We start from the raw sequence: 11298 nt of genomic DNA, 5'->3' as shown, positions 1-11298 counted from the left end.
TTATATGATTTTGTAATCATTTGTATTTTGTCATAACAAAAATTTTAAACCATGGATCGCAAAATTTGAATGTGAGACTTTTAACAGTTTTAGTAATTTATAGTCATTTTTTAAAATTCAAAATATAAAATACACAGAAAAATCTAAATTTTTATAATATGGTTATTGTGTTTTTTTTTAAATTATTTTAATAGTTTTAAATTAAACAAATTTGATAGAAGATACATTTTTTATCAGATCTTTATTATTCAAAATCATTAATTGTCATATATACTTTACCCACATTACGTAATTCCGTAATCTTTATTTAAGAAAATAATAAATGACATTAATAATGAATTTATGGTTAGTTTAATAAAAAGCTTATTATATAATTAGATGGACCAACCTATTTCTCTAATAATTCTAAGAATCATCCTAGTAATGACATGTGGCTACAAAAAAAAGTTGTAATGTTTCACAAATAATGTATAGGGGATTTACTATTTAGGAAAAACCATGTTTAATACCCTTGAAAACCAATTTTTTTCAACATTATCTTCTCCAAAACCGGAGCATGTCACCCTTTCCTAATCTTAAATTTCTAAGTTTCTGTAAAATATTATTAAATGTTAATCATTATAATATCTTATATATAAAAGTAAGCAAACTCATAAAAAGATCAATACAAATGATAGTGTATGTAAAGAATAAAACAAAAAAGCCAAAAAATAGTTGTGAGCAGTGTTTTGAAACCTGACCTGAACCCGCAGTTGAACCGATAAACCCGGTGACCCAGAAAAAATCCGGTTTAAATTTTGTTAAAAACCCAATATTTAGAAACCCACAAAAACCCATAGAAAACCACTAAAACCCGGAACCCGATACATGTTGAACCAATAAATAACTTTTACTTTCTTTAGTTTTTAATTATGTTTTATATTCTAAGTTTCCAGTTAAGAAGTTAGGTGCTGACAAAAAAAAAAGTTACGTTTTCCCTTTTCAGTTTTATATTTGTGATTTTTAGATTTTAGTGAAAATTTCACTATGCCATCCGAAGAAAATGAAGTCAACGAAGTTATAAATAACTAAAATTAGTTGATGTGATTGGTGTTAGTTTATTTCCGTTATTGACAATTTATTACAATGATCTTTTACTTTTGGTTTATTTTGGATTTGTAATTTAATTTATTATTCACATTAGACATTTAAATATTTATAAACTTTATGTCTTGATTTTTTTAGATGTCATAACTCTTATCTTGTTACATGAAATTTTAAATAGTCTAAACTATTTTTTGATATTTTGTATATCAAATAAAAATAAAAAATATAAAAACTTAAGGTAAGTATTTTCTAAATGTTTTTAAACATAAAATATATACATATTCAAACTATTATTTTATGTGTTAGAAAATATTAAAATTTAGTTTTTATATTTTTATATAATAAAATTAATTTATTTATTAACCTGTGGTTCACCCGCGTTCGACCCAGCGATCCGGTAAATAGTCCGGTTCAGTGTTCGGGTTGGGTTTAAAAACATTGGTTGCGAGCAATGTTTTTAAACCCGACCTGGACACTGAACCGGACGACTTACCGGGTCGCTGGGTCACTGGGTCAACCGCGGGCGAACCGCGGGTTAATAAATGAATTAATTTTATTATATAATAATATATCAGCTATGTAAATAAAAATATAGAAACAAATTTTAATATTTTCTAAATGTTTTTATAAACATAAAATAATAGTTTGGATATGTATATTTTTATGTTTAATAACATTCAGAAAATACTTAGCTTTAATTTCTATATTTTTATTTTCATTTGATATACAAAATATCAAAAAATAGTTTAGACTATTTATAATTTTGTCTAACAAGGTAAGAGTTATGACATCTAAAAAAATCAAGACATAAAATTTATAATATTTAAATGTTTAATGTGAATAATAAATTAAATTTCAAATACAAAATAAACCAAAAGTAAAAAATTATTATAATAAATTATCAATAACAAAAATAAATAAACACCAAATCACATCAACTAGTTTTGGTTCTCTCTACCATCGTTCACTTTATTTTCTTCAAGTGACATAGTGAAATCTTCATTAAAATCTAAAAATCACAAATATAAAAGTGAAAAGGAAAAACCTAACTTTTTTTTTCAGTATATAACTTCTTAATTAGAAATTTAGAATATAAAACATAATCTAAAAACATAATTAAAAATTTTTAAAAAGTAAAAATTATTTATTGGTACAACCAGTGGTTCAACCGGTATCGAGTTCTGGGTTTTACTGGGTTTTTGTGGGTTTCTAAATAATGAGTTTTTCGCAAAATCCAAACCGGATTTTTTTCTGGATTGTCGGGTTTACCGGTTCAACCGCGGATCCAGGTCGGGTTTCAAAACACTGGTTGCGAGAGATCCTTAAAAAAATTCAAAATTGGTTTTGCAGTTTAACGAGTCGAACCGGTTCGACGACTTTATATGTGTTTACAAGTTCTTTAGATTTGATTTTGTCAGTGAACTAATCCAGATAGCTGTCTGAGTCCCGGTCGGAACCGACCGGTGCAGTTTTAAAACACTAATTAATTTTATATTTCAGTTTGCATATCTAAATATACCAATTCCAATTCAGTACTATTAAAATTAATGCAAAACGGGTTAATTAAACGGGTTAATCTATTTTGATTCTCATATAATTATATAATAAAAATTAGCAAGTAAACAAATCATTTATATTAATTAAATATAAGTTATACATAAATAAAAATACATAAAATATGTACACTAAAGAAAAAAATTCTTTATTAAGATAACGCTTTCGTTCTTTAAAAGCGCGGATCAAAATCTAGTTACTAATAAAAAAACTACAATAATACATTATTAATTTTATCTTTTCTATTTTAACCCTTTTATTAAAATATATTTTTTGGATAAAACACAATATATATATAGGAATTGTTTTTATTTTTTTTAGATTTTGGATAATTCTTATTATTATTAATTTAATCACTTATCTAATCAAATAAAACTTAAATTTGTTTTTATTTTTGGCTAATTTATATATTTTATTTATTGAAGGTATAAACAATATTAATTACTTTAGTTTTTAACGTGAGATCTTTTAGATGCATGACCTCACGTCGGGCTTCATCCACATACGTAGAGTGTGTATTATCATATTTTTTTACTCCACTAATGCAACACACTCATTGATTATTCATTGGTTGTAACTCCTCTTTAATTCAGTCCATGTCTCCTTCTAGAGCACATTTGAGTAGCGTTGACACTTGTATTCAACATTAGTAAAACGCTGTTTATTTAATGGGCCGTTAATGGGCCAAATTGATTGAGACTAAGATTTTTCTGGTTCGGATTCTTCGTCTCTCCCAAGTCGAGTGAGCAAGTTGCAGAGCGCACACAGTACAGTAGTCTAGTCACACACCACTTTTTGACAGTTCCATAGAGAAAATGGCGAGCACTGAGCCAGAGCACGAGCACCGCGAAGAAGATGCGGAAGTCCACGAAGCTGAGGACACCGGAGCTCAAGTAGCTCCGATCGTCAGGCTCGAGGAAGTTGCGGTCACAACCGGCGAGGAAGACGAAGACGCCGTCCTTGATCTGCGCCAATCACCTCAGTGAGTTTCGCTATCTCCACTTAACCTCTGATCTGATTGTTTGAGCTAAAGCTTATGTATTATTATTGTATACGAAGTGTGTTCTCTGTGCAGTTTCGTGTGGGATGAGTTGAAGGATGAACTCTTCTGCATAGTGGGAATGAAAAGTCGTGTTTATGGCACGCTACCGATTTTTCCACGGCGAGTTGAAGGATGAACTCTTCTGCATTAGATTTGCGTCTATTGAGAGTAAAAGTATATTTGTAGAATCTTCAGTTTTTCTTTTTTTTAATTTAGGTTTTGAATGAACCAGCTATCACCATCCTATTCTATGATCAAATGCGGTTAACGAAGATTGAAGTCACTATTCTGTAGCTGTGACTTGTGTGATCCGGAAGTTTCTTAAATGAAAACACAAGTGCTTTTGTAGTGGTAGTACTTGGAATGTTACCTCATGTTATAGCTTCAAGGAGACGTATCGTTTTGGTCAGCCTTATGAGATAACATGAGGTCATTGTCCAAGACTTGGTTGGTTGGTATCTGAGGTTGTAGGTCTCATCACTTAATGCACAGGTAACCTAGTTCTGTAGTACGTCTCAGATGTTAGGCTACTACTATAATCGTATTTATGTTTGACTTGAACTGTAAGATGCATGCTGGTGCTCTTTCTTAGCTGTGATGGTTAAAAATATATGAGTTTAGGTATTGTGATGTCTGCATTATTTCGTTGGATTTTAAATACTCAAATGGAAATTATTGCATCAACAGATTGCAAAACGTTTATGGAGAAGTTCACTGAAATAGCTGAAAGCCAGCAAGTAGGGCAAAGATAGCAAGATGGTAACCAAGTGCTAGTAGCTTAGTGGTAAAGGAGGTACAGCTGTACTGCCCGCCACCCGGGTTCGAGCCTTGGTCACAACGGATTTAACATCTCTTCCGTTGGGGCGCTGGACCCCTTTCGGAGGGATAGTTGGGAAGGTGGCTGCCCATATACCAGAATTATAAAAAAAAAAAAAAAAAAAAAGATAGCAAGATGGGGACGAAGCTGCTGGTTTACTTGAGAATCTCTCGGCTGTTGATAAAAAAACTGAAGAAAAGACCAAAGAAAAAGGAGAAGGAGAAAGCCCTGCAAAGGAAGAGAGAGAAACAAACAAGGAAGAAGAAGAAGAGAAGAAAACGGACGTGAACACCTGATCACATTACGTCACAATGATTACTCTATTATCATATAATATATGCTCTGGCATCGAACATGATGGTTGCTTTAAAAGGAGTCATTCCTTTGTCATCTCTAAAAGTTTGACTCTTTGCCCTCTGTTAGAGCAACATTATCGCCGGGTCTTAACTGAGTTCTTAGGTAAATTGGGCCGAAATTTAAATCAAAAAGACGGAAATTAGAGCAACACAGACCTTAATTAAGGTGTTTTCGACATGGTCCTTACTTCCACCTGGCAGCATGCGATTGGGTGCGGAAGTCGTGTAGGGCAAAGTCGCGTAGCGGTCTCCAAATCAGTTTTCTCCTTCATCTGATTCTCTCTCGACGGCGACGGCGAAACTTCTCGACAGCTTGTCCGGTGATTTCTCTCTCGACGGCGAAACCTCTCCGTTCGCTCACTCGAAACCGATCTATTCTCTCATCCAAACTTCTCCGTCGTTTCCAATCTAAACGGTATGTGTTCCTCCTCTGTTATGAGTTTAATTTTTTTTTTCCGTTATGAGATATAGAGGATGTCCTTGTTATTGTCGATCTACGAACTCCGCATAGGTTGCATGTTAACTTAAGGTCCAATAGTTGTTATTGTCAGATTGCATGTTAACTTGATGTTTGTTAGATTCGCTGATGATATGATTCGCTGTTGTAGTTCGTCTGTTCTGAGGCTAGTGGCTTCTTTTTTTTTCCGTTATGAGTTATATAGGATGTCCTTGTTATTGTCGATGATATGAATGTCGTTTCTGATTGTATGAATGATATGAATGTCGTTTCTGATTTTTTTTTCTCTCTTATTTGTTGTGATGATATGAATGTCGTTTCTGATTGTATGGTTTGTGTTTGAGTAAATCGAATTGAGGTCGAGTAGTTGTTATTGTTAGATTGCATGGTAACTTGTAGTTTGTTAGATTCGCTGATGTTATGATTGCCGTCTCACATAGTTCGTCTGTTGTAGTTCTCGATCTACTCTTTAACTCTTTAATCAACAAGAACACCCATCTCACATTCAATTGAGCTATGGTCTATCATTTTGTTAGATTCACCGAATACTGGTAGTGGTTAGTTGTTTTTAATTTGACTGTTGTGGTTAATGTTAAAATGAATTGAGAAGGCAACCAAATCTTGTTTTGTGCTAGATAGTTGGTAAAATGAATCGACAAGGCAAGAAGTCAAGTTTGGTTGGAATCAAATCGTATTTGAATTTAATGGAAAGTAACTAAGATGAATTACGTAGTCTGGTTGTATTGAAGTTTGTCTGAAACCAAAACCCCTTTAAATTTAATGAAATTGTAAACGAGACTTGATAGCTTTGTAGTTGTGTAATGTGTAATAACTTCTGATTAGACTTTGGTAGATAATGGTTAGGTGTTTGTAACTTATTACTTGTTACAGTTTCTCCTATTTAATACCAACCATCATTCATTCTTTCATATAATCTCCCTAATCTTCTTTCTGTCCTCTAAAACCCGTAATCATTTCTCTATCTCCTTCCCTTCTCTGTTCTTCTTGCTATGGATTCAAGGAATCCATATAGTCAGCGTTCAAGTTATGTAGGCCTTCTTAACAGTCAACAAGAAAACTTTCCTTATGGAAGTTTTCCTTCTACTGTGAACTTTGGAGCCTCAGAAATCCCTCCTTTCAGTTCCCAACAATCTGAGGCTCCAGGTCAACCTGAAGCCACACTAGTGGAGCGTCGGGAGAGAAGGAAATGGACCCCAACTGATGACGAGGTTCTAATCAGCGCCTGGCTAAACACATCTAAGGATGTTGTTGTAGGAAATGATCAAAAGTCAGGGACCTTCTGGAAACGAGTAGGAGAATACTTCGCAACAAGCCCGCATGGTAGAGAGTTGTCTTTAAAGGGTGAGCATCTCCATTGTAAACAGAGGTGGCAGAAAATCAATGATCTGACGAACAAGTTCTGTGCCGCATACGTTGCTGCAGAGAGACAAAATTGCAGCGGTCAGAATGACAATGACGTTCTAAAGGTGGCTCATAACTTCTTCTACTCTGATCACAACTTAAAGTTTAACCTTGAACATGCGTGGTGTGTGTTGAGGTATGAGCAGAAATGGATAAACCTGAACACTCCTCAAGCTAGTGGCAGTTCAAAGAGAAAATGTTGTGAGGGTGGTTCCCAATCTTCAAGCACCACTGTTGGTGACCATGAGATCCGGCCTGAAGGTATCAAGGCTGCAAAAGCAAGAAGGAATAATGCTCAAGGGAAGGCTCTTTCTGATTATAAGAGCATGTGGGAGCTGAAGATGGAAGATTTGGCGACGAAGGAGAAACTGTCAAAGCTGGCCATATTGGATACTCTCCTTGCTAAAAAGGAACCACTTAGTGAGACTGAAGAAACTGTGAAGAATAAACTCCTGGCAGAGTATTTCTAATTATGTTTCTAGTGAATAATGATTATGTTTGTACTTCATGCTTCTTATGTTCATGTTTCTAATATTTTCTGCTTCTGTCATAACTTATTAATATTTCCTGTTTCATGTTTCATGTTTCTAACTTATTGTGTAATATTATCTTATTTCTAACTATGTTTCTAGTGTATAATGACTATGTAATTTTTTTTCTTGTGTAGGAACAAATGGGACAAGATTATAGCTATACACAACCTTCTGAGTAGGAGTATGGTTTAGGCTCAGCAGACAGTGGCTACAACCAAACATAAGCTGATATTCTGCTGGACCAAGCTGAGATTAGCTACAATAATGCCCAGCGTCTTCAGTACCCTCCGCAACCTGAGGTTGAGTTTGGATTCCCGAAGACATGCTACTGTGGTGGTGACCCTCTTGTAGCAACATCGTACACAAGAAATGATCCAGGCAGAAGATACTACACCTGTGAGAATGCTGACGACGGAGAGTGCCATGTTTGGAAATGGTGGGATGTGGCGGTTATGGAGGAGATGAGAGCTATGCAAACACAGACCGGGCAGCTGGCTGAAAAGGTAGATTTCCTAACCTTCTTGAGTGACTATGAGACACAACTTACCCACTTTAAGGAACTCCATAATGACACTGAGCAGAAGCTGGTTAGACTTGAGCAGATAGTGTGTGATTTAGCTAAGAAGAAATCAAGGTTTACGCATGGCTTTGAATTCGTTGTTGGTGTAGTGGTTATTGTGTTTGTTCTAATAGGTTTGGTCCTCATTTTTAAGTAAACTGATCAAGGTGTATGTTATGTAATGATTCGGATTTTATGAAACTCGGTATTGTATCATGTTTAAACTGATAAAGTTGTGTTTTTCTTATGATTAGGATTGTATGAAACTCGGGATTATATGAAACTTATGTAATGACTCGGGATTGTATGAAACTTATGTAATGACTCAGGTATTGTATCATGTCTAATAACTTATGAAACTGATGTATGATTATATTTTCAATCCGTTGTATGATTATATTTTTTTCCCATATGTCTATTTCCTGTGCCAAGAAGAGAAGTTTATATTGTCTGATCACATGTATTTGTTTGTTTGTTCGACAAGAAGAGAAAATATAAGCATCACAGGAGTGTTAGACATCTATTATCACAAGATGGATACTTTTATAAATGTAAGCATCACGGTAATGTCAGACATCTATTATCACAAGCTCCACTTTAGGCTATAAATATGAGATATCTTCTCCCATTACAAATCATCTTCTCCCATTACAAACCGTCTCTCGAAAACATTTTCTATTTTTTTCCAGTTTAAATGGCGTCTTCATCCCATTATCATTACCACAAAGATGATGATGCTGAGTTTGAAACACCATTTGAAGAAGTTTTTGAAAACTATGCTGTTATTCTATAACCAAAAGAGCAAAAAAAACGTATTTTTATTGAGAGAAACTGGGAAGAAGGCCACAATAAACTCTGGAATGATTATTTTAGTGAGACGCCAACATACCCTCACTATTTATTTTGGACACGGTTTCGAATGAACAAATCATTTTTCATGCGTATTGTGCATCGTCTTTCCACAGAAGTAAAGTATTTTCAACCAACAGAAGATGCAGTCAGACGGTCTGGTCTATCACCACTTCAAAAATGTACTGCAGCAATTCGTCAATTGGTATATGGTGGTGGGGCGGATACAGTTGACGAATATGTACGACTTGGTGAAACAACAGCTCGAAAATGTTTGCACCGTTTTACTGCAGGAATAATCCACTTGTTTGGCGATGAATACCTAAGACGTCCCACACCAGAGGATCTTGAAAGACTACTCCATATTGGCGAACAACGTGGATTCCCCGGGATGGTTGGAAGTATTGACTGTATGCATTGGGAGTGGAAGAATTCCCCCACCTCTTGGAAAGGAATGTATTCTCGAGGAACCGAAAAACCAACTATTGTGTTGGAGGCGGTAGCTTCATATGACCTCTGGATATGACACGCCTTTTTTGGAGCTCCAAGTACAATGAAAGATCTTAATATTCTTGATAGATCACCTGTATTTGATGACATTATTAACGGAATAGCTCCGAAAGTCAATTTCTATGTCAACGGAACGGAGTACCATTTGGTTTACTATCTCACAGATGGTATTTATCCGAAATGGACGACTTTTATTCAATCTATCCGACTACCACAGGGTCCGAAAAATTCTTTATTTGCTAAAACCCAATAAGTTGTGCGAAAAGATGTTAAGCGTGCATTTGAAGTTCTCCAAGCTAGATTTGCCGTTGTCAAAAATCCATTTAATTTATGGGATAAAGATAAAATAGCAAATATTATGAGAGCATGCATCATACTCCATAATATGATTGTGGAAGATGAACGAGATTCATTCACTCAGTATGATGTTTTCGAATTTCAACAAGGAGAAGATGTGGATCTTACATATATTCCGTCAATATGGCTACAAATCTCGGGAATACAATTGATTGTCGAACAAAAGTTCGGAACAGACAAGCCCATCAGCAACTAAAAAATGATTTGATTGAAAATATATGGGCTAAATTTGGACATCTTCTAAATAACATATAATTTATAAGTTTATATCAATTGAATAAAATGTTTGTTTGCTTTAATTTATGATGTTTGTAAATTTTTTTTTTTTTGGCAACTTTGTTATTTCCTTATGTTTTCAATTTTAATGTTATATGTTTTATTTTAAACTTATCTCTTATATGTCATTACTTATTAAAAATAAACAATTAATTTACTAAGGAACAACAAAAAGTCCTACCAATAATCTACACTTTTGGGATTGTTTCTTAGCTTTGTTTCTTACCATACAAATAATAATAAATTAACCTAATGACTCAAAAATTAGTCCTCCCAATAATGTTGCTCTTATTGAATAACATCTTATGATATTTTTGTTCTTGTTGTAATAAGTGTTTTGGCTTAAGATTCTAGTTATATGTCATCAAATTATTATTATCATTGTAGCTTTCAACTTTCTTTCAGACCACAATCATTATCCTAATCTGATGATTATGAGTAAATAATCCACTTAGTCTTGCAATTAAATCATCTCAATCAGGTTGACTAAAGCAGACTCCAACACCTTTGGTGGATATCACAAAGCAAAGTGTAAGTGGTTTGTGTTTGTTTTGTTGCAGCAAGAGAGGGGATGATGTGGTGTTCCGAAAAGAGTAAAACAAACGGATAGTTAATTTAGGGCCCAACATTTTAATTTGGACGGACCCCTAAACCCAAAATACCAACGGCTCCACCACGAGAGCAAATAAAAGCTCCATGTTTTAAAGCCATTTTCCATCTCTTGCCTCGCCAATTTAATTTCCTCTGTCAACACAAGTACTAATAGGTCACTTTTGAGCTGTTCTCTGTTTCTTGAATATTCAAATTGCATTTTTTTTTTCCATTTTTCTGCGTACACTTGTATGTATTTCAATCTTCGCAGTATACTACTAGTAAGTGGAGGAAAAAACGCTTATTCATCTCCGCACTATGAAGTCAGGAAAAATACATATCCAAACAATATTAACGTGCCAAAACATTCCTAAACTAAATAGGAATTTGAATTGCATACCTAAACTTATAATAAATAGCTAAAACATACTTCGTAACTGAAACGTGTCAGTCCATTTTAAAATATATTGATTTATTTTTTAAATTATTATCTTTTAGTTTTTGTCATTTTATTTGTTTGTAAAGTGCCACAAATAATTAAAATCATCAAATTGGCCTTATTTATAATTTCAAAATTGGAAATAAATTTTAATATATGGTGATATATAAAATAGAAATATTTTTTATCAAATAAAATAGATTTAATAATATAAATATATTAATTTTATTATTATTTCATATTAAAATATTTGATACAAAAAATTTAAATAAATAGAAAACAACATAAAAACAGTATCATAATTTAAAGTCTGATTTAATCTCACTAGTTCTTAAAGTTTATAAAATATTTTTCATATTTTCTTAAGTTATTTTAGTTGCAAATCTTATTATGTGCTTGCGTGATATATATAATATAAATAAAATTAAAAATTTGTAATTTTTGTTTGTA

General features: G+C 33.4%; 2 protein-coding genes and 1 pseudogene across 2 annotated transcripts; all 3 read left to right on the top strand.

Moving 5' to 3' along the window:
- Positions 1-3392: 3392 nt before the first annotated feature.
- Positions 3393-4918, top strand: LOC106315041 (ran-binding protein 1 homolog c). The gene is given in 5 exon segments (XM_013752815.1): positions 3393-3622; positions 3757-3797; positions 3800-3850; positions 4370-4441; positions 4635-4918. Coding segments are annotated over 5 exon segments (492 nt in total). The 5' UTR covers positions 3393-3455; the 3' UTR covers positions 4796-4918.
- A 1404-nt stretch (positions 4919-6322) lies between these two features.
- LOC106315040 (glutathione S-transferase T2-like) lies at positions 6323-7204 on the top strand. Its single transcript, XM_013752814.1, has one exon. It carries the CDS (start codon positions 6323-6325, stop codon positions 7202-7204), a length of 882 nt encoding a protein of 293 aa, XP_013608268.1.
- A 203-nt stretch (positions 7205-7407) lies between these two features.
- On the top strand, positions 7408-8118 carry LOC106315039 (annotated as a pseudogene).
- Positions 8119-11298: the final 3180 nt, after the last annotated feature.

The sequence above is a fragment of the Brassica oleracea genome, chromosome C9 (genome assembly GCF_000695525.1).
Source record: "Brassica oleracea var. oleracea cultivar TO1000 chromosome C9, BOL, whole genome shotgun sequence".
Classification (NCBI taxonomy): domain Eukaryota; kingdom Viridiplantae; phylum Streptophyta; class Magnoliopsida; order Brassicales; family Brassicaceae; genus Brassica; species Brassica oleracea.
The sequence above is the reverse complement of the archived record's forward strand: the minus strand, read 5'-3'. Positions and strand labels throughout refer to the sequence as shown.